The 22,894-nt window shown below is 55.7% G+C and overlaps 3 protein-coding genes across 3 annotated transcripts; 2 read left to right on the forward strand and 1 right to left on the reverse strand.

The window, feature by feature from the left end:
* Window positions 1-2,003: 2,003 nt before the first annotated feature.
* Window positions 2,004-3,628, reverse strand: LOC139440462 (tetrapeptide repeat homeobox protein 2-like). The gene is made up of 3 exons (XM_071220087.1): window positions 3,520-3,628; window positions 3,071-3,240; window positions 2,004-2,606 (listed from the first exon to the last, which is right to left on the reverse strand). Exons 1-3 carry the CDS (start codon window positions 3,626-3,628, stop codon window positions 2,004-2,006), a joined length of 882 nt encoding a protein of 293 aa, XP_071076188.1.
* A 1,564-nt stretch (window positions 3,629-5,192) lies between these two features.
* LOC128779699 (DNA ligase 1-like) lies at window positions 5,193-10,913 on the forward strand. Its single transcript, XM_071220088.1, has 6 exons — window positions 5,193-5,285; window positions 6,944-7,024; window positions 8,733-8,786; window positions 9,413-9,556; window positions 10,560-10,652; window positions 10,779-10,913. Exons 1-6 carry the CDS (start codon window positions 5,193-5,195, stop codon window positions 10,860-10,862), a joined length of 549 nt encoding a protein of 182 aa, XP_071076189.1. The 3' UTR covers window positions 10,863-10,913.
* A 2,409-nt stretch (window positions 10,914-13,322) lies between these two features.
* On the forward strand, window positions 13,323-21,526 carry LOC128779697 (calcium-binding protein 5-like). The gene is made up of 6 exons (XM_053915545.2): window positions 13,323-13,504; window positions 15,126-15,156; window positions 15,674-15,817; window positions 16,751-16,860; window positions 19,030-19,177; window positions 21,130-21,526. The coding sequence occupies exons 1-6, from the start codon at window positions 13,442-13,444 to the stop codon at window positions 21,153-21,155; spliced, it is 522 nt and encodes a 173-aa protein (XP_053771520.1). The 5' UTR covers window positions 13,323-13,441; the 3' UTR covers window positions 21,156-21,526.
* The last annotated feature ends 1,368 nt before the right edge of the window (window positions 21,527-22,894 follow it).

The raw sequence follows: 22,894 nt of genomic DNA on the forward strand, positions 1-22,894 counted from the left end.
ACGGACCTGTGTGGTGCGCAGGGTCCCCGGTAGGCGTCAGCAACTTCAACAGGGAGCCCATAGCCATGTGACTGAGGGCGCAATTTTTTTAAATTAATTAATTAATTTTGCTACAGCTAGGCAAAGAGAAATTCTTGCTCTGGCACTACCCTGGAAGACACAGCTATGGGGAACTTAAGACCTGAACTGAGGGAGAAGCCCAGGCATTGCTATTGGGGATGGTCGGGGCACAGCCTGGGCTTGTGAGGAGACCTAGGGTGGAGCTTCCTAGGAGTTGGTATTATCCCGCGTGCAGAAAAAGGGTGTGTGGTGGGGAGGAGGGTTGGGGAAGGAGGTGGAAAGGAACTGAGAAGATGAGCAAGGGACGTACCCTGTGTCACTTAATCCACTCACTTTCTACTCGGTCAGTCCGGACTTGTGCAAACTCTGTCTCCATTCTTTAGAAAATGAATCCGGTTTCCATTCACGCCAGGTCCTTGCGTATCTGCAGCGCGACGTGGGCTCTGCCCTCCCTCCCCCCACCCCCACCCCCACCCCCGCCTCTGCCTAGGGTGCGAATCCGAAACTCATCTCCTACCTCCTGCCCTCAAGAACTTCCCCAAGGTCTCCCCCACCTGAGCTCCCTCTGCAGGGATAGGTGGGAAATTCTTGGATTTCTTCCTGCAGTTCCTACGATGTTAGGGTCTAAATGGAGTTTTGGTTCCAGTGGTGTGGGGGTGTGCGGGTGCGTCCTTGCGCGTGCGTCCGTTCGCGCGCTCGCGCGCAACCCTACCTGGGTCTCTCCGGGAAGCGGGAGGGGCTTTCATTGCATCCCGCCAGTCCGCCTGTCCCTCCCGCACCCCCAGCACTCCCCGCCGGCAGTGCGCCCGAGACCGGCCGCCAAATCTGATCTAATTGTCTCTGTGCTCCGACGAGGCTGGCCTGGCCTGAGAGGGTTGGAGCGTTTGCTGTGTGGGACCAGGATCCGGTCAGGGAACCGGCTGGGGGAGACGCAGGGGCCAGCACGGCCACAAGAGGCCGGCAGAGGAAGCGGGAGGTGAGGCAAAGGAGCAGAGAGAAGGGGTCAGGGGCGCTCCCCCCCTGCTGGACTGGGGGTACCCGAGGAGGAGGCAAACTCGCAGTCCCTGCAGGAAACAGTGTTTACAAGGTAACCATGCACTTTATTAATTTTCAAATCATAAATCCCCCCGCAATGTCCAGGTAAGCCATTAGCACTTGAACAATTGGAGTCAGGTCCCTGCCTCAAAATAATAGTATCAACTGATAACAAAGTCGGTCAACTGAGTCCTATAAATAGGGCGTATTTGAAAATACCTTCCAAAAAGTCAGGCAATAATCCAGCGCTAGAACTGAACCCACATAAATCTGTGCCTAAGCCCATGACGATTAAAATCAAAACACTTTGTAGGGAACCTTTGTAAAATTCTCATGAAGAAAGAAACGATAGACTTAGATTGGATTTTAATTTTTTTTAATTATTTCATTTACTTGGTTTTACACACAGGGTGAGGGAGGGAGAAGGAGCCAGAGGGATACATCCTTGTACAAGAGAAACACGGGTGGGCTGCCTCCTGTACGCCCCCACGTGGCCCTCGACCCAGGCATGGGCCCTGACTGCGAATCAAACGGGCCACCCATCAGTTCCCAGGCAGGCTCTCAATCCACTGAGCCACACCAGCAAGAGCTGAGTGTGATACTTAGACTGTAAATCTCAGCAGCGGACCTCTAACTCCCAAAGTTAGAGAAATACAAGTGGATTCACGCTGCACCAGAGTAACCCACCACCAAGCCCCGCCAGCCCTGCTTCCCGCACCCGCCTGGGCCCACGGTGCTGGAACAGACACCCTGGTCGCCTCTGGTCCCACGGGGTCTGGAGGACTTCGCTGGGACAGATGCCCCGTTAGACCCAGGGACATCCTGGGGTCAGAGTCCTTCCCATCCACAGAGTCCATTCCTTGGTTCCCAGATGGAGGAGGCGAGGAGGAGGGTCCCTCTAACGGGTCTCACAGGGACAGCAGATCCAGGAGATCAATGTCTGGCCAGAGATCCCCGTCGTTTGAGTCCTCAAGACTGACTGGGACCTCGGCTGGAGCTGGAACTGGAGCTGGAGATGCAGCTGGAGCGGCTGCGCCGGGGACCGGATTCTGGGCGTCCTGGGCAGGAGCCCCCCAGGCCTGCAGGGGGCTGGAGGCACTGGATTCCGCTGCTGCAATGCCTCCCAAGGGGTTGTGGAAACCTGAGCCCCCAGGAAGCATAGAGCTGCCGGAGGACTCGGGATCCTCGGGAAACAATAGGTCCCAAAGGGACTCCAAGTCCTCAGTGAACCCAGGACCCGAGGGCAATACCGGGTCCTCGGCGAACCCAGGACCCAAGGACAATACCGGGTCCTCGACGAAACCAGGACCCGAGGGCTGTACTGGGTCCTCAGTGAACCAAGGAGGCGAGGGCAGTACCAGCTCGTCTAGCAACCCAGGTCCCACTGCAGCAGGTGCGGCCCTGTGGACTCCTGGGCCCAGGGACGAGGCACGGGCTTTCGAGCCAGGCTGCCTGGTTCTGGTTCCTCCCTGCAGCCTAGTCTGTTTGGCCCGGCGGTTCTTGAACCACACCTGGGGTGAGAGGGGACGGGAGCAAGTGTAAGAGGACAGGAGCTTGCAGCACCCACTTTTGCCCAGGGGTGAGGCGGCCCAGGTGAGGAGGGCCACGTGGCCTCACACGTCTCCCTCCCCCCACAACCCAGCTTTTGGCTCCTGGGTTCAGTGGCCACAGGCGGGGACACCCAGGGGCCAGGACGCGGTCTGCCCCAGAGCACCCCGGGTTCAGAGAGGCCCTGAGGCCCAGGCATGGGGAGACTCCGGGGCATCGCTTTGGGGATAATTGCGTTGGCCGGTTTGCACCACACAGGGTGAGGTGGGCTCGGGGCTGGGCCCTGGGTCCACACGGGTGATCCCTTGCTATCGGGGTGACCCCGGGCAGCACTGGGCTCTCTGGCCCCTCATCCGCCCCACCTGCGGCCCAGAGGGAGGGCAGGCGGCCTGTGGTCTCCAAGCCGTGGGATTGGGTTGGGAGGTACCTGCACTTGCTGTTCCTGGAGGTTCAGCCTGGCCGCCAGGGTCTCGCGCTCTTCGTAGGACGGGTAATGGTTGTTCTGGAAGAACCTCTCCAGCTCATCCCGCTGTACCACGCTGTACACCGAGCGCTGCCGTCGCTGCCGCTTTGGGGGCCTTAGGGGCAGCGAGAAGCCTGGAGGAAGAGGAAAATGGTGTCAAAAGAGCCTCACAGACAGTCCCCAGGTAACCCCACCTGGGCCAGGCCCTTGACAGCAGGTGAGGATGGGAGTGGGGGCCGAGGCCAAGGTCGGGGCCGCGCTGTGGGTGCAGCCTGGCATCCAGACCAGCCGCCCAGACCCTCCACCTTCCTGACCCGGCCCCTCACCCGTCTACGCCTCAGTCTCCACATCTTCAAAATGGGCACAAGAACAGCGCCCGCAGCCCGCACAAGCATGCGGGGACCCAGGCTCACGCAGCCTGGCGCCAGGTGGTTCCCGCCTCACCTGCTTCACCACCCTCCACTCGCTGCAGGGAGCCACCCGCACTTGCAGGAGGCTGCGGGTGCCAGGCCCTATTCTCATCACGCTGCTCCCAAATATCCTTCCAGCCCCAAACTCACTAGGCCCTCCCAGACAAGGGGTCCTCTTCTGCACGCCCAAGAGCCCGCTGGCACAGCCTCGGCCCTCCGCCTCTTCTCCCTTCCTGCCTCGGTGGGTCCAGACTCACCCTCCCAAGACCTGGGTTCTTGCATCCTGGATGCTGATGAGTCTGCCGTGTTTGATGCTCTGTCTTCCAGGTCTGGGCTTTAAATACCCCCGAGTGGGACCTCAGGGTCCTCGGAAACCACCTTCACCCTTGGCCACGCCCCCTCAGGAGACGCATTCCTGGACTAATCCTTTTATTGAGGACCTACTGTGTGTGGGGCCTATCTTGGGGAATGGAACCTGAGAGGCCAGATAGCCTGGGGCTGTAGCTCGGGAAGGGGGTGGAGTAAGGTAGGGTGGGGTCACGTGGGGTGAGGAGTCGCGGGGACTTAACCATTCCTTGGTGGGGGGTAGGCATTGCTGGAAACGTCCCTCCCCGGGTCCAGCCAGTGCCGCGGGCCCACCCTCTCCCTGGCCAGTCCTGGGCGTCCCACCTGCCCCACCACCCAGCAGCCTCCTCCCAGGTGCCCAGAGCCCACGGGCATTTCTCCACGCTGTTGTCCGGTGGTCCCCAGGCCCGGGAGACGGGCAGGGTTCAGACACACTGGCCCTGACCGTGGCGTGAATTCGTAGGGGCTGGTTTTCCTCCCCGGTGGTGGTGCGAGGGGGCCAGGTGGACAGTGAGCCGATGTCGGCCGTGAACAAATGAACCGGGTCTGCTCTGTGTGTCCCTGGCCACTGCGTCCAGCCCTTGCGAGCGGTGCAGACCCGCGTGGAAACGTCAGGCCGGGCTCCTCTCCTGTCCAGGGTCTGCTGGGGACTCGGGTCAGGAGACAGTTCAACTCACACCGCTCACCCCCTGGGGACTTTTACTATCCTCGGTGCGAGTGGCGGCTCACTAGGGCTCAAGTACCGAGAGAGACGCGGCGGAGCGATCTGGCGGCTGGGGTCACCTCCCGCGCCCAACCGCGGCTTCCCGGCTCAGGGCGGCCTTCCTAGGTCCTCCCACGGTTCTCCCGCTTCTCGGGAGCGCGCTGGTCGCCAGACCCGAGGCGGGCCCTGATGGCAACGCGGGAAAACCGAGCAATTTCCGTGGTCTGCAACGTGTGACGAGAGGCCCCCTCTCGCTGCTGTCGAAAGGAGATTAAGTGTAACGTCGTGCTGATTCGATGGGCAAAGATGAGGAGAGGGGTCCACCCTGGGCTTGGCGGCTGAGGGGGTGGGGAGGCGCCAGTAAACCTCCCTGTGTCATATTTGGAGGGTGGGTTGTTTCTGCGAGGGACTCGGTGGTATCTGTCCGCGTCCCTCCGCCAACGACTATCAGGAAGACAGCGGAGATGAATCTGTTCTGGCCAGACCCCTAGGCGACCTCATCTTGTGGCAGGACCCTGGTGGGGCCTAGGGGTCCTTTGTCAGGCTAAAGCCTGGCTCACAAGGCTCACCGTCGGCGAGCTACAAATTTCTCGGGAGATCAAATTCAAACTGAATAAACCATACAGACATGTTCATTGAGATTTCGCTCCTAATTTTGGCCCGCTACCTCACGCTCTATGCTGGCAAATGCCGCAAGCCATGGCCAGTGCTCGTCAAACAGGTTGACACGCCTATGACCCTGTAACCAGGCTGGGGCGGGGGGAGGGGCGGGAAAGCCCTCGGGGATTCGGGAGTGCAGCCTTGTAATGGGCAGGGAAAGGTGTGGGTGGATGGACAAGTTGACAGTTCACAATCGCCAGAAAAGCAAAGACAAACCCAAACCACTATCAACTGGGGAAGGGAGAAACCAAGCCTCGTGTATTCGTGCAACGGAATATTATTCAGCCACGAAAAGGAACGAAATGCTGCCCGATGCCGCAACGCGGGGGAGCCTTCCAACAGGCCACAAAAGGGCGTATAGTGTCGGCCTCATTTAGCAAAAAATCCCGGGACAACTCCCTAGTGGCGGGGGCGGCTGGGGGGGGAGGGGTAGTCGGGAGTAACTGGAGACAGGTGTGGTTGGGTTGGGTTTCTACCTGGGGTGATGGAAATGTCCTCCGGTTGCTGGTGGTGGTGGTGGATGGGAGACTCTGCGGGTGAACTGAAAAACTCTGAATTGCCTGCTTTAAACGGGTGGCTTTTGCGGCAGGGGCATGTAGCAATACCGAGGAAAAGCAGACGTCACGCTCGTTTTCTTGTCCACTGGGCTGATCCGGGCGAAAGCAATGGGTTGCCTGCAGACCCGGTGGGGTGCGGGAGGAGGGAGTGGCCTTCGCTTCCCATCCATGGAGTGTAGGCTGGTGGAGGAATTTTTTCAGGGATGTGGGAGCCTGCGTCGGTAAGGTGGGTTGAGGGATCAGCCCTGGATAGTATCTTTGCCCCAACAGATTTATCGTCAAAAGAAAAAATTGCTCTGGGAGAATTCCTGTCCACTGGGAACAGGCACAAATATACATTTTTCGACATATCAGTGAACTGCGTTCATTGAATTAATTCATGTCCGGGAGCAAGAGAAAAATTAAATCATGCTTGGCAACGCCAGACTAATGAACGGTTAAAAGGCGTGAGAGGAGGGACTTTTAGCAACAACTGAAGATTTTCCGCGTGCTGTTTGGGCTGTGCGCCTGGCGGAGGAGGTCTGACTTCCTGTTTCCAGCGGGTTCTGGGTCCTTGGGAGACTTTTGCTCCCTAACTCCGTTGTTTAGAATGAGAAAAGCTCCAGGTGACGACTAATGATGAGTTGTTGCCAGCGAGTAATGTCTCATTTCTGAGAAGGGACACATTTAATTAGCACATGCAAAAACAAAAAGAAAAGCAAAAACGCATGTATGCAGACACACCTAAGGTATTTGTGCGCACTCCTGGATTCTGCCCCACCCCCATGGTTGACCCACCTCTTGCCCCCAAGACGCACACAAGTGGCAGACGCCTCCCGCCCTCTCTGCTGGGAGAGGCGTCACTCCGTGGTGGGGGAGGGGGCGCTGTAACAAGGGGGAGGGGAGGGAGGTCAAGCTGGGCTTTGAAACAATGATGGGCTGCTGAAGAGATGGTAGTCGGCTTCTGGCCTGGCTTTGTCCATTGGGGTTCCTCCCGATGTCTGTAGACATTGCCCTCTGCCTCTTCTTTCACTCAGAAGTACGGCCGCTCCCCCATATTTGTGGATGCCATACTGGGGTGTTCCCTGCTGCCAGGGGACACGCAAATAGTCTGCCTTCCTGCACTGGAGACACGGGTCCTCTGGGTATATTCAGTGCTGAAATGTTTGCATTTCTGGGCCAGGGGAGGCGGGCCGGCCACTACTGGGGCTTCCTGCTGGCCTGCTACGATGAAGACAGCGAGGGGCTGCAGGCCATCTGCAAGGTTGGTGCTGGGGGCGTGGCTAAGGCGCAGGCGGGGGTCGATGCCGCTCCCCCTGGGGAGGGCCTCCCTGCAGTGGATAATTCTTTTTTCTCGTTCCTCTTCACTTTTTCTGATCCTATAAAGTAACTCTTGCTTCACATAGAAAAGTGGGCTGGTATAGAAAGATGGGAGGAAGCTGTGTCGCTTAGGAATTGAGTTCAGATAACAGTGGCTTATGTGAGAGAAGAATTTCTTTTTCTCTTGTGTAATGAGAAGTCTAGAAGGGGGCAGGCAGCTCTTCAGTGTCATTAGGGACCCAGGCGGCTTTCCCCACAATGGTTTTTGTCATAAGCTTCAGGCCTCTTCTGCACAAGGTGGCTGCAGAAGCTCCAGCCACCACAGCCACACATGCTCGGCCCATAGGCAGAGGGAGAACAGGCTGCCTGAGTCAGCCTTAGCCAGTGAGCAACTTCTGCTACTTCTGCTTAAGTTGCATGGGTCGGAACCTTGCTCTGCGGCCCAGCCCTGCTGCAAGGGAGCCTGGGAAATGTAGGGGTTTTTCATTTTGTTGAAAGCCACACACATTGTTGATCTAACAGATTTGGGGCTTTTGCCACAGAAACAGAATATCACCCACAATTCCACTGCCAGAGGCAACCCCTAATCACTTTTAAGGGAATGCTTTTTTCAAAATTTTTATCTTTTTAAGATTTTATTTATTTATTTTTAGAGAGAGTGGAAGGGAAGGAGAGAGAGGGAGAGAAACATCAGGGTGTGGTTGCCTCCTGCGCACCCTCTACTGGAGACCTGGCCCACAGCCCAGGCATGTGCCCTGACTGGGAATCGAACCGGCACCCTTTGGTTCACAGCCTGCGCTCAGTCCACTGAACCACACCAGCCAGGACAGGAATGCTTTATTTTTATAAAATTGTGTTCCTTCTCTACAAGTAATTCTGTTTCCTGCTTTTGGCCCTACAAGTACTGTGTTTTCCACACTGTCAGATGTGTTTGAGTCACAGTGATGAGGAATGTGAGCGGGTTTTCACGCGCCATCCAGGACCCTTACGAACGAGGCGCTGAGAGCTCCGTGAGAGTCCCGTGTAGTCGGGCCGTTCCTGAACCACCCCTGCGGGTGCCTGGTCGTTGTTGCGGCCTTGTTCTTGTGAACCGGTCCGCAGGTTGCGTGTGCTCACTCACGGCCATGGTAGGAGTGATTTTACATTTCACAATTGTCTGTGGCCACCCGTCTGTCACCATTTTACGTTATTTACTTAGAATAGTTTTCTGCGGGAGCCGCTGCCTGGACAAAAGGTGGGAAATTTTACAGCTGCCGGTACAGAAGTTGTCCGTCTTGCTCTTGTGCCGGCACCAGGGAATATTCTTTAGCCTTTTGCGTTGGTGGGCGAGAGAAAACTCTTGGTGGTGTTCAGGTTGGACATGACAGCAGTTACGGGGCGGGCGGGATGTCGGGGGCCCCAATACCAAGACTTCCGGGCCAGGGAGACGGAGCAGGAGGAGCAGGCACGGTGGCCCAGATGGTAGGTCCCCACATCCAGGGTGTGTGAAGGGGTAGGCTGGGTGCTCAGCACCCCGGCCCTTCCTCAGTGGCTTCTGTGGGTGCTGCCGAGGCTGGAGCGGGGTGGGGGCCACTGGTGTACAGATTCCGGTCCTCAGGGGCGGGAGCAGGGAGGCAGTGCCCAGCCTCTGACCCTCCCTGCCCTTCCCACAGCTTGGCACCGGCTTCAGTGACGAGGAGCTGGAGGAGCACCACCGGAACCTCCAGGTGAGCGGTGCAGCGCACTCTCCGTGCGTGTGGGGCTCGCAGCCTCACTGACTCGTTTCGGGGCTCAGGGTACAGACAGGGCAGTGGACAGTGAGCCGGCTTTGGAGCCCAGCCGGTCCTGGTTCAAGTCCCAGCTGTGCTGGCCACTAGCCAGTGACACCAGTCAGGGACCGGGGGGCAGTCGTGGGGCAGGGCGCTGTTGCAGGGTTCCCTGAGTCAGTCCGTAGGGTGCTAGCTGAGCCCTTATTACTAAGTGGGAGTGTTTGTGGTCACAGGTGTTCGGGTGTGACTGTCCTTCTGTGTGCTGGTGTCTCTGGTTCTGTTTCTGTTCATTCTGTGGTTCTCTCTCTCTCTCTCTCTCTCTCTGTCTCTCTCTCTCTCTCTCTGGGTCTCTGTCCCTCTCTGTATCTCTGTTAGTCTTTAATTTCTTGTCTCAGTTCCTGGGGTCTCCATCTTTCATTTCTTCCCTCCTCCCATTTCTCCCCACCCCCATCCCTGACTTCATACTTTGAGTGTCTGTGTGTCTGTCTGTCTTCCCCGCCCCATGGTTTTACTTCCCAACCCCCAACCCTCAGCCTTGACTCAGACCCAAGACCCTCTCTTCCATCTCCCGCCGCTCACTACAGGCCTTGGTGCTGCCCACCCCGCGCTCCTACGTCCAGGCAGATGGTGCCGTGGCCCCCGACCACTGGCTGGAGCCCCGCATGGTGTGGGAGGTCAAGTGCGCCGACCTCTTCCTCTCCCCGATCTACCCTGCAGCCCGGGGCCTGGTGAGTGGCCAGGGCTGGGGTAGACCCTCCAAGGGAATTCAGATGGGAGAGTGGTGGTCTGCCCTTCCTGGGTGATGATTGGGAAAACTCGAGCTTGCGTTTTATTTGGGTGTCAGATAATGGGGTCAAAAATCTCATGGTTTTTTTTTTTTAAAGAAATGCCCGAGGGGTAGAAAGAAAACAGTGAAGGGGCTCCGTTTCCTATCATAGCCTCACACTGGGCTCTGCGGTAGTTTTTGAAAACAGTTCTTCTAACTGGAAGCTTATGGCACAACCGGCGACCAAGTTGTAAATCCCTTCCCTCACAAGCGGCTCAGTCCTCCCCCGCTACAGCGGCAGGCGCCCGCTGCCCCACACTAGGGCGGCTCCAGCCTCCTCCCTCAGGAGAACCGGGGTCACGTTTACCAGGGGACTTCCTCTGGGCTCTCTTCTCATCCCTCAAAACCTAGCAGACGCTTTTCTGGTTAGAAGCGGACTTCCATTTAGAGGCAGAACTCGTGTTTTGGATCAAATTTCGTTCCTGTGTCTTCTCATTGGCGAAGTCAGGGTCCCCGGCTCGCACGTCATGGAGCAGGGCACAGGCGCCTGTCCCCACAGAAACGCTGCACAGCCCCGGTGGACGATGGGGAACAGAGTCCCAGGGAGCTTCGGCACCTGGCCTTGGGCCTCACGGCCCTGGGAGTTGGGAGTTGGGACTTGACACCCCCCCACCCCCCCCTTCTGGCTCCAGGGTCCACACCCTGACTCCGCTGCTGTGCCTCTCGGCCCCAATACTACTAACCACTGTCACCGCTGGCGTTTCTTACACTTCCCGTGCGCCAGCTAGGGCCCGAGGTCTTCACTACCTTCTGTAATCCTCGCAGCAGCCCGTTGCTGAGCCCCACGGTGGGCCCCACTGTGGGCATCACAGGTACGGGAGCGGGGAGGGGGTGTTGTCAGGGAGCTGTTCGTGAGGACCGAGGGCGGGACCCTGGAGGTGCCCATCGTCCCCCTGCCTCCCCAGGTGGACAGTGAGAAGGGGATCTCCCTTCGCTTCCCTCGGTTTATTCGTGTCCGTGAAGACAAGAAGCCAGAGGCAGCCACCACCAGTGCCCAGGTGAGGCCCCAGGGAGGGGGCAGGCTTGCCTGGTGGGGCCAGCTTCCTGGAGAAGTGGGCGCTGGCCCAGGATGGCAGGCGGGCGGGCAGCCCCTGGCTCTGACCACTTCCGGCCCCTCTCCCCAGGTGGCCTGTCTGTACAGGAAGCAGAGTCAGATCCAGAACCAGCAAGGTGCAGACGCAGACTCCGACCGGGAGGACTTCTACTAGACCCTGGGCAGCGCAGGGCAGCCGGGGCGGGCCCCCCGGGGACAGCCCTCTGGGGAGCAGACCCCGAGTGCAGTCACAGTGCGCGGGTCTGTGTGGGGGGGGGGTTTAAGCTGGGGGGGTTCTTCAGTCATTTTTCTGTCAATAAATAATTATTAACACCTACTGTGTGTCAGGGTCTGTGCTGAGCCCTGGGGTGCGCTCTGTGAGTTCACGCTCGGCTAGCGTGTGACAGCACCAAGCCCGACTGTCTGAGCCAGCGCCTCCAGCACAGCTTTCTGCAGGGACGGAAATATCTTCCGTCCGGCTGTGCAGTGTGACAGCCAGCAGCCAGCGGCAGCTGGTGAGCACTTGAAATGTGGCCGGTGCAATTGAAAACGCATATTCTGCCCTGGCTGGTGGGGCTCAGTGGATTGAGTGCCTGCTTTCAAACCGAGGGGTCACCAGTCCAATTCCCAGTCTGGGCACACGCCTGGGGTGCGGGCCAGGTCCCCAGCTGGCAGCGCACAAGAAGCGAACACACATCGATGTTTCTCTCCCTCTCTCCTTCCCTTCCTGTCTCTCTAAAAATAGATAAATAAAATCTTTTTTTTTTAAAAAAGGAAAAGAAATTGTTGAAACCAGTCCAGGGGGATGATGCTTGGCGCGGGCTCTGGGGCGGTGTCTGCAGTCCACACGTGCATATAAATGAAGTCGCTTTCCACATGACACGTTGCTGATGGTGTTCATTTCAATCACCTGATTCAGGTAGCGTCCGCCTGGTTTCCCCACTATGAAGCAACTCTCCTTTGAAATTGGTATTTTGTAAGGGGGTATTTGAGCTATGCAGATATCATCACACTTTCCACTGATTTTTAAAACAATCCGTGTGGACTCCTGGTTTCCTACCTTACCCGGTATAATTTGATATTACTTTGACTTTCAAACCGCCCCTGACGTGCCCAATGGCACTCCTTCGAGCTGCCCTCTGTCCCCAAAACAGCATTCCCGCTTTATGGCAGGACGGGGTGTTCTGGGCTCACCTCCCACTTCCTGCTACAGATGCCTGATCTGAGGTTTCTCCCAGGAGTCTGGCTTCCTTCCAGCAGAGAGTGGGGTTCAGGGGTCAAGACCTGGGGGCAAGAGGTCATCAACAGCAGGATGCTGTGTCCTCTGACAGCTGGAGGTCAGACGTCCAAGTTGCCTGCACACACAGCGGCCGGGAATCCCTGACCCTCACCTCCCAGCGCCGTGGAGCTCCCCCCTTCCCTGCTCCTGACTTCCCGTTCCAACTGAGAACACGGACTTCATTGTCCTTAACACAATGCGAGTGTGGAGCCAGCCTCCCTTCTCCATCGCCATCCCCTCTGCCGGGACACCTTTCTCACCCTGACCTGGCTTCAGCGCCCTCCACCGTGCCACCCCCACGAGTGGATGTCCTCGTACACACCCCCATGCCAGGCGAGGACACCTGCGTCGCGCCCCCCTCACTCAGCTCCTGCCCCAGTGTGCACCCCAGGCTGCCCGCCCACCCGCCCTTGGTTCATCCTTCCCAGGCCGCAACCCGCGGGCCGGGCTGCCCCTCTGTGGGGACACCTCCCTCACTCCAAACCTGATGTGAGCTCTGGCTGGCCTCAATGTTGCCCCCGCCCAGTCCTCTCCCACCCTCAGGCCCTCCTTGGGCTCTGACACCAGCATGGCCTCTCACGTGACCCCCGCACCAGCATAGCTGCCTGCCTTGCTCCCACCTCTCCCCTCCCCTGACCCCAGATCATTTGGGATGAAAGGAAGGGAAGAGATGAGCAGGGATGTGCAAATACCAACCTCTTAGCCGCTACACACGCCTCCTTCCTGGGGTCAGACTGTCACCTAATTCCTGCGGCCTGCTCATTGGTGCACTTTCCGGACTTCCTCAACAGCTCCTTGAGACCTAACTAAAGGTGCCCACTGGAACCAAACAGCCCTGGCCCTGCCGCTGCCTAATTCCAAAAGCTTAAAGCAAGCGACTTCACGGCTCACAGCCTCCGTGTCCTCATCTGTAACATGGGAATGACAGTGATCCCGACCTCGCGAGCAGTTCTGAGGATTAAATGGCATCCGGAACGCAGAGCCCTTTGCACAGGGCAGGGCGCGCAGCAAGCTCTGCAAAGTCACTGCCGTGGGACGTCCTCGCGGTGTCTGCGCGCGCAGAGGCCCGCAGAGGCCAGCAGAGGCCGGGTCTCGAGTGAGCCCTCGTCACCCTTGCTGGAGCGCCGAGTGAACGAACAGACGCCCTCCGCTCTAATCCCCACTCTTTAAACTTTTTCCAATTCCATGCTGCTAATAAAAGGTCAGAGCCTGACACCGGCTGCCCCTCCCGGCTCGCTCAAGCCAGATGGGGAGGCACGAACCGCTGTGACCCCTCCCCGTCCCTCCCGTCCCGAGGAGAGATTTCCTGCCCAGCTGTCACAGCTCTGCGACACAGGGACCTAGGGAGAGGCCAGGAGAGGCAGGAAGGGTTGGCAGAAAAGTGGTAAGAGAAGGAGATAAGGAGGCTGAGCCACCGAGGGGGCTGAGAAGGAGGGGACCCGTCTAGAGAGCAGTGCGTGCTGCCCGGCCCCTCCATGCAGTTCCCCATGGGCCCCGCCTGCATCTTTCTGCGGAAAGGCATCGCTGAGAAACAGCGGGTGAGGTGGGGGACTCTGGGGATGGGTGGCGGGCAGGGCCAGGGGAGCTGGACCCGTGAGGAAGAGAAGGGGCGGGATGGGCGCAGGGAACGAGGGGAACAGGCTGGGGGAGCGTAAGTTAGGAAGGCAGGAGAATCTGGGGAGCGCGGTGGGGACTTGGCGGCTCCGCCAAACGGGTGAGGGTGAAATTGGGAGTCAGGCGCTAAAGGAGGGAGGTGAAGGGGGTGAAAAAATGAAGGAGGAACTGGGGTGATGTCAGTACGGGCGACCGTCATCAGTTTTCTACATGGACAGCCACCCGTACTGGCGGCGGTGACGATGGTGATGGTGATGATGATGATGGGATGATGACGATGATGGCTGCCACTTACGAAGTCATTGCTGTGCGCCCAGCCCTGGGCAAAGGGCTCTGATGTCATTTAACCCTCAGAACTGCTGGCGAGTCGGGAACACTGTCATTCCCATGTTACAGATGAGGACACGGAGGCTGTGAGCCGTGAAGTCGCTTGCTTTAAGCGTATGTGATTAGTCAGTGGCAGAGCCAGATCTGTTTGGTTGCAATGGGCATCTTTGTCTGTCTTTAAATCAAATAATAATAATTAGCCCTGGCTGGTGTGGCTTAGATTGAGCACAGGCCTGTAAACTAAAGGTTCACGGGTTGGATTCCCAATGAGGGCACATGCCTGGGTTTCAGGCCAGGTCCCCAGTAGAGGGCGCCCCAGGCAACCACACATTGATGTTTCCATATACTGATGTTTCTTTCCCCTTCTTTCTCCCTTCCTTCCCCTCTCTAAAAATAAATAACTACAATCTTTAAATAATAATAATTATAGCAATAGAGGGAGGAGCTATAGGGGGACGGGGATAATAAGAAAAGAGGCTAGGGAAGGGCTCCAAGGGTAAAGGGAAACGGGTGAAAGAGGCCGGAGGTTGGTGGAATTCCCCAGGTGTGGGGCCTCATAGCCAAGCCTGTCCCTTCAGGTATGCCGCGAGTGGGTGGCAGCAAAAATGATTGCAACTTCTTAAAGCTTTTAGGAATTGGTCGTGTGGCCCCAACCACCCCTCCGGATGCGGCTGACACTGGCCCCCACACAAGGGCGACGCCAGCTCTTGGAAGAAAGACTCCATGGGCTCCGTCCGTGGTGGAGAGAATTCTGACCTGGGAGTCAGGGGCCCTGAGTTCAAATCACAGCACCCGCTGCAGCTGGCTTGCTGCATGCACTGTGAGCTGTGTGACCTTGGGCAGGTTCCTTAGCCTTCCTGCTCCTCAGCTTCCTCTTAAATGAGACGGGAATGGTGTTCGGATTGACATCACAGAGCGGTGCTGAGGTTTAAACAGAAAGATTATGGAAGCTGCCCGGCTCGGTCAGCGCTCTGAACCTGTCGCTGGGATTGTGAGGTTCACTTTCTTCCTCTGCAGCAGGAGGGGGTGGATTGGATGGCAGAGGAGAGGGATCAAGGCTCAGGGATGGGAGAGAGGAAGTGAGAGGCGTACGGGGGAGCAAGGATTGGAGGAGGAAGAGGAAAGGGTGGGAGAACGTGGGGACATGTTTGGAGAACTAACTGCACGTTGGACCCCTGACCCCTCTCCAAATTCCATCTCCCGCGCATTCCCTGCCAGGAACGACCGCTGGGACAAGATGAGATCGAAGGTAACACTCTCCTCCCCAAATGCCCCCACATCACCACCCACCCGCTCGCTGTCTCTGCCCCTTTGTGCATCTCAGTGTGAGTCCCCTGACCTGAAAATTTCACATCGCTCTCTTTTCGCTCAACCGTGATTTTGCGGAACTCTTTCTCATGGCGGTGTAGGCACTTCCCAGTCTTTAGAAGGCATGCCCACCCCCGAGTGTCTCAGAGACCCAGGAGGGACACGTTAGTTTTAAGATGATTCCAAGATTATTGGTTTTTCTGTCGATGGTTTGGGCATTTCCCATAACTTATTTTCACCCAACACTTTGAAGGACTTCAATGCTGTTGTTTGGAGGCCTCAGGAATCATTTGTCTTCTAACACATTTCGTACATCATTCCTTATTGAAATTTTGATTTTAAAAAATGTGTTCTCCTGTGAGTAATCTCTAGTCTGTGCCTCACCGGTGGTTTCAAGGGATGCCACTCTTCCCCATTGACGGTTTCAAGTTCCTCCATAGCTCTCTCCTAACTTTCAGAGCTTCGGGAGGCGTTTCTTGAGTTCGACAAGGACCGAGATGGGTTCATCTCTTGTAAGGATCTGGGAAATCTCATGAGGACAATGGGCTACATGCCCACAGAGATGGAGCTGGCTGAACTGGGCCAGCAAATCCGCATGAACCGTGAGCCGGGGAGTGGGAGGAAGCACTGGGGCAGGGGAAGGCGAAGAGTGTAATTGGTGAGGATACACAGGCTGAGAGTAGAGGTGGAGACAGGGAGGAGGGTGAGAGGGACTAGAGGTCTGGAAGGAAACGGATCAGCATATACGTAGGGAGGCAGCATTTGAAGAGGTTGAAACGGTGACTCAGAGGTAGATTGGGTTCAAGTCCCAGGTCTATTATTTGCTAATTGTGGTCATTTTGAAAAAGTGGCGTTAACACCCACTCTCGAGTCTCAACTTCCCCATCTGTTGAGTGAAAACGATATCACTCCTTACTGAAGGGGATTGTGGGAAGGAAGGGATAAAGGCGCTCACGCAGGTCAAGGCTTAGCCTCCAGTAAATGCGTGTTAAAGGTTGGTCGTAACATCACCGCTCAGACTCACCAGGAGCACAAGACCTGCTGTTGATGCAGGAAACAAACTTGGCCTTGGGGGTAACGTTGGTGAGTCATGTTGCAGAGGATGGGTCTTCTTAGCGGCAACCAGAGCTGATTTTGAGATGAAATTTGGGATAACATTTGTATTGGGTTTGCTTCTGGGCCTGTTACTGAGGGAACAAGGCTGAATGCAAGGACGGGGTAGGATTCGTATCTGGAAGAGACGCTGGTGCTCATTTAGTTCATACCCTTCCTTCTATAGACCTACAGTGAGGGAGCGTAGGTGTGAGCCAATGACGGGATTGGTTCCAGGTTACTCGGACAGTTAGGTACTGCCGCCCGTGTGCTCGCTCCCGTTCAGATTCGGGAGACGAGAGGGCTTGAGCTGGCCGAGAGGGAAAGCCCCAGAAGGCAGAGCCTGGAGAAGAGCTATGTCTTGAGCAGACGTGATGGGCAGAGTGAGGGAATGGAGGGTAGGGACCTACAGAATCTCACTAGACCTCCTTCCCCCTCCTCAGTGGGGGGCCGTGTGGACTTTGACGACTTTGTGGAGCTGATGGCCCCCAAACTGCTTGCGGAAACGGCGGGGATGATCGGCGTCCAGGAGATGCGCGAGGCCTTTAAGGAAGTGAGTTGAGAGAGTTTCACAATGCTGGTGGGGGCTGACGGAGACCCAGAGGTCCCTGATTAGTCATGGGCAGCACCCACCCAAACCAGCTTTATTTCCTCACTCTGGTGGCATTCGTAGGAAAGGAAAAGAACCTATGCCAAGCTCTTGCAATGGACGGGGTCCTCCCCCTATTTTATCCAATGTGACCCTCACAAGTGAGGGTAGGGGTTAGTGTTCACTGACCTGACCCTCATACATGAAGAAACTGAGGCTCACAGAGATTACAGATCTCACCCAAGATTCTGCAGTCTCCAGAACACATTAGGGCCACACACCTTCCAGCCTGTAATAAGAAGACGGAATCCAAACGTGAGATCCCAGGTGGGAACTCAAAGATCATGTGGTTTAACACACTTGTTGAAGACATGCTTTAAAAATGAGATCCAGCCCTGGCTGGTGTGGCTCAGTGGATTGATTGCCAGCCTGCGAACCAAAGGGTCGTTGGTTTGATTCCCAGTCAGGACACATGCCTGGGTTGCGGGCCAGGCCCCTCAGCTGGGGGCATGCAATAGGCAACCGCACACTGATGCTTCTCTCCCTCTCTTTCTCCCTCCCTTCCCCTCTCTCTCCCTCTCTTTCTCCCTCCCTTCCACTCTCTCTAAAACGAAATAAATGAAATCTTAAAAAAAAGTGAGATCCAGGCAGTGCGGGATGGGAGACTCGCTGAGGTTCACTTCTATCCCCTGATAAAATGCTTTGCTCACTCAGAGAGCTTCCAACTCTGTGAGACAAAAACAAAGAACAGGACAGAGTTTGGAAAGAAAGACCTTGGAGCCAGGGAAACATGGGTCTGAAACCAGGAGATCTCCACCTACTGGCTGTGGGATCGGCTCTCCCAGTTCCACAGAAAGGCCTGGAGCGGCAGCATCCCACCGAACTTCCTGTGGTCATGGAAACGCTCCGTCCTAGCCGGTAGCCGCCGGCCACTTCATTGTGGCAATCGAGCCTTTGAAATATGACGAGTATGACTGAGGACCTGAAATTTTAATTTTATCTACTTTTGATTAATTTCACTTGTCATTTATTTAATTCCCATGTAGATTCAGTTGACTATAAATTCAATTTGTTTCAATTTTAAAAGAATACTCGATGCAATTACTGGCAAACATTTGCGGAGAACAACTTGGGTGTGCGCGTCTCCCTTCTGAGTACAAATTTTGTGAAGCCTACGCACAGACTAGGTGTTTCTGACAACATTTGGTGTCTGAACTGAGAAAGGCTATAAGCGCCCAGCACACTCCAGAGGCAGCTCAGTCTCCTTAGCTCAGGAGGCCCTGTGGGCCGAGTTGAGTGACTAAGCACGTTAAGTACGTACTGCACTGCGTACGCCCTCGGTGTGGAAGTGCGCTGAGCCTGAGAAACCCAGTCTGTGGGAAGAGAAGGTAACACAACTCACTCATAATTTTACAACTGATTGCATGCTGAAGTGGTAATATTTTTGAAATATGGGGTTAAATAAAATCAATGATTAAAATTAATTTCGCTTGTTCCTTTTAACTTAAAAAATTGTTTTTTAAAACCCTCATCCAGAGATACGTTTATTGATTTTAGAAAGAAAAGCAGGGAGGGAGAGAGGGAAACATCGATTGGTTGCCTCCCACCCGTGCCCCAGCTGGGGCTGGAACCTGCAGTCCTCTCGTGTACGGGATGGTGCTCCAACTGACCGAGCCGCCTGGCCAGGGCGTATTATTATTATTATTATTGTTATTATTATTATTCATTATTGCTAATACAGTTGACCCTTGGACAACATGAGTTTGAACAGCACGAGTCCACTTATATGCGACTTTTCTTCAATAAACATATTGGAAAAGTTTTTGGTGATTTGTGACAATTTGAAAACCTCACAGATGAACCTTGTGATTTTCTGCATACCCACTTTCTTCCCTCTGGTCTGCTCCATGGTAAGAACACAGTGCAAAACACACGCAACATGGAAAATACGTGTTAATGGACTGGTGTATGTTATCAGTGAGGCTTCTGGTCAGCAGTAGGCAGTTCATCGTTGAGTTTGGGGGGGGTTGTCAAAAGTTATAGGTGAATTTTTGACTGCACAGGGGGTTGACGCCCCTTGCCTCCGAGTCATTCGAGGGTCAACCGCATCGTCCCCCTTCTGCCCCTGTTCAGTTTGACACCAACGGCGACGGGGAGATCACCCTGGGAGAGCTGCGGCAGGCCATGCAAAGACTTCTGGGGGAGCAGCTGACCGCCCGGGAGATCGCCGAGGTTGTCCAGGAAGCCGATGTGAATGGGGACGGCAGTGTCAACTTTGAAGGTGACGTTTTCCACTCCAACACCCCGTGTGACTTTCCAAGTCGGCTGTCCCTTCTCACCTGTCCTCCAGTTTTAGGTTGGGAGGGGGGCGGGAGGGCAGCAGGGTTGGGAAGGGTTTTTATTGCAGCCCTTTCTGCCCACGTCATTTCAAAGACCTCAGGGTCTCTCCCTGCCTTGTTCCTGCCCCTGGCTGCTGCTGGGAACACCGTGTCCAGGACCACAATCCTGTGCGTGCTGGGGCAGGACTCACGTCCACCTCCCCTGGTCCCTTTGTGTTCACTAGGCACCTTTGTCATTGGAACAAAATGTCCCATCAGAAGATCATACTGGTTAGTAGCTGAGACTCTGGGGTCAGATTCACGGGGTTCAAATTCAGTCTCTTACTAACTCCGTGGCCTTGACCTATGGCTTGTTCACTGTAACTGTTGGTTTTCACATCTGCAAAATGGGGTAATGACGATACCTTTCTCCGGAAGTTCTGGAAGAAGTTGAAAGGAATCATATGCCACCTCTCCTTGTCCTCACTCCTGTCGCCATTCTGTCTGGAGCACCCTTTTCTCTTTCTGCTGGCTAACTCTTAGCTGTGCTCCTGGAAGGCGTCCCCACCTCGCAGACCGGGCTGGGTGACCCCATAACCCCCGTGCAGGCCTCTGCAGTAATCCTGACCCACGGCGTCACGATGGCTTATGTTAGTTTATAGCCTGTTTCCTCCTGGGCCACCGACTCAGTCTTTCACCATGTCCCCAGTCCCCAGCCCAGAGTAACTGGATTGAGTGACTGGAGGAATGAAAAAGCCTGGAGACCCAGGTGGGTGGGGGCGGAGGCCGTTTTTGTGGGAGACAAGGTGGGCACATCAAGTTCTCCTTAAGACACTCTCTGGTCCAAAAATCGTAGCATCTGACGGCTGCCTGAAGACCCAAGTCCAGATTCTTAGTCTGAGGTTCAAGTACATCAGAGACCCGACCCCGTCCCTTCACCGTATCTTCTGTGACCACCCTGTGAACTCCCACATTCTGGTGCACCCTGGGCACGTGCTCTGCTCTCCCCAGCTTCTGTCCCCTTCTACCCGGTGTGTCCCTTCCACACACCACACCCTTCCCAGGCCATAGGGACCTTATCCATCCCTCGGGAATTGATGCCAGTGAGCCCTCTGCTGAGAAGCGCCCCTTCGTCCTTAGCTGGGTGTATTAGTCCCAGCGCTGGGGTCGTACAGATCTTCCTCTTCCTCCCCCCAAGGAAGCTACCGCTGCAGGCCTGGGTGTGTCGGCTGTGTCTGCCTCCTAGGCTGTGAAATCCTGGGAGGTGGGACGTGAGGGGTCTTCCCTGAACCGTCTCTGCTCGAGAACTCCCAATGCTTAGTCCACATTTGTTGCATCGCTGCGACGTAGCCAGCGTTGTGGGTGCTGCTGGGTCTGGCCAGGCTCGGCGGTGCCGTGGGCATCAGTGAAGCTCTGGAAGAGGCAGGACATAGACCGTAGCGGAGACAGAGCCTCAGGCCCACCACGGGCAGGGGAAGGACAGACCGACCTCAAGAGCTGGGCGGGACCAGTAAGTTCACGGGACGCGGGGTCCCAGCAAAGTCAGAACAACCTGCGTTCATTCCGGGGTTCGCCATTCATCCCCCACTCGACCTCATTGGTCAGCCTCACTGGCCTTGGCTTGCTCATCTGCGACGTGGTGCCTACCCCTCTAGGATGGGTTGCAATGGTGAAATGAGGCACTTGTCATTATTATTTACTGAGCACTTACTGTGACTTATAAGCATTATATTGTTTAACCATCTCACAAACCATATGAGGTGGCTTCTGATTGTATCGATGAAGAAATCAAGGCACCGAGAAGCCGAGTAATTTCCCAAGGATCACCCGCCCTTCCCGACACGTAGGAGAGACACAAAAAGGTAAGGTCGCTGCTGTTACGAACAGACACCTCACCAGGGGCTTTTCTTCACAGAGTTTGTGAAGATGATGTCTCGCTGAGGAGGTTCGGAAACCCCAGTCTCTCCCCACCTGGTGGATCAAGCGTTTGTGGAGGACTGAACCCCTAAAAGGGGGGAGGGGTGTGGGGACTGGAGAGGTTAGGCTGACAGAGCTTTGCCAGGATTGGGGCGGGGGAAGGGCATTACATCTCTAGAACTAGATTAAGGAGGAAGAATCTACATATGGAAATGGGAATGGGACTGGGGTCCAGTTGCTGTTGCAAAAATCCCGAAGACTCACAGCATCTTTTGAGTTCATGTAATCGTAAGTCCCTATGACCAGTCCATCTCTTCCCCAGCTTCCTCTTGCATTAAAATAGTCTATTCTGTTAGATTCAAAAAGTTCATCAGCCCTGGCTGGTTTGGCTCAGTGGAAGGAGCACAGGCCTGAGAACCAAAGGCTCACTGGTTCATTCCCAGTCAGGGCACATGCCTGGGTTGCAGACCAGGTCCCCAGTAGGGGGCGCACAAGAGGCAACCACGCATCAATGTTTCTCTCCCTCTCTTTCTCCCTCCCTTCTCTTCTGTCTAAAAATAAATAAAGAAAGAAATCTTAAAAAAAAAAAAAGTTAATCACAGCCCTGGCCAGGTGGGCCGGTTGGCTGGAGCGTCGTCCCCTACACCAAAATGTTGCAGGTTCAATCCCAGTCCGGGCACCTACCTAAACTGTGGGTTCCATCCCCGGTCAGGGCGCACACGAGGAGGCACCCATCGATGTTTCACTCTCTCTCTCCCCTGTCCTCTCTCTCTAAAATCAATAAACATATCCTCGGGTGAGGATTTTTTTTTTTAAAGCCAAACATAGTTCTACCTCCCCCCTTCCTACTCCATCTGCCTCAAACACCTCCCTCTGTTTCCTTCTCTGGGCAGCAGGGAGGTGCACCAGCCAGGGGGTGAGCCACAGGGTACTGGGTGAGACTGTGCTTGGAAACGGTTCATTCAACAGGCATGAGAGGGAGCTCACCCCGCTCCTCCTTGATTTCCTGGAGGCTCAGTCTGCTCTTTCCCCTCTGGCTTCCTACCTCCTTCTCCCCGTGTAAGATACTCAGGCCACTGAATTAAACCACAAATCGGGATTATCAAGGTTTAGGACAAGCTGATCCCCAGGGAATTAATCCCCTGCAAAATGTCATTGTGCAGAGAGAGAGAGAGAGAGAGAGAGAGAGAGAGAGAGAGGATGGGAGCATGCAAATCCTGGGCTCAGCCAGGTTCCCCGAAGCCCTTGCTGGAAGCCCCCTGCCCTCACGCTGTCTGCCTGGGCCATGGGGCGGGGCAGAGGAGGGGATGGGGAGAGATTCCTCCTGGTCCCTGGGAGTCGACTCCATCCCCAATGACTGCGCTGCACAACTGGAGGCCACCTTCCTCCTCACCTCTACCTGGGAGCAGGCCACCTCAGCAATGCCAAGGTCCCCCAAATCAAGAGTTCAGTTCATGCCTTCCTCCAAGGTTTTCTCACTTTTGAAACCCCTGAGGTAGATGTATAGGGTGGCTCATCGGGTTCAACGGCTGCGTTCCACAGACTCAAAGCTTCAGTTTAAAGAAGATGGGATCAGACCAATGTACATCCTGGCCCCTTACTGTGGCCTCTCCTTATTGTCACCGTCACCATCCCGAGTCCATTTCATGTCAAGCTTCCTACCAGCATTCCCTTTCCCCTTCCCTTTCCCCTCCGTCCACCCTTCGTTCCTTCAACCGCGTCCTAGGAGCTGCTAGCTCTGCACACACATTGATATTTCGCTC

The sequence above is a fragment of the Desmodus rotundus genome, chromosome 12, assembly GCF_022682495.2.
Source record: "Desmodus rotundus isolate HL8 chromosome 12, HLdesRot8A.1, whole genome shotgun sequence".
Classification (NCBI taxonomy): domain Eukaryota; kingdom Metazoa; phylum Chordata; class Mammalia; order Chiroptera; family Phyllostomidae; genus Desmodus; species Desmodus rotundus.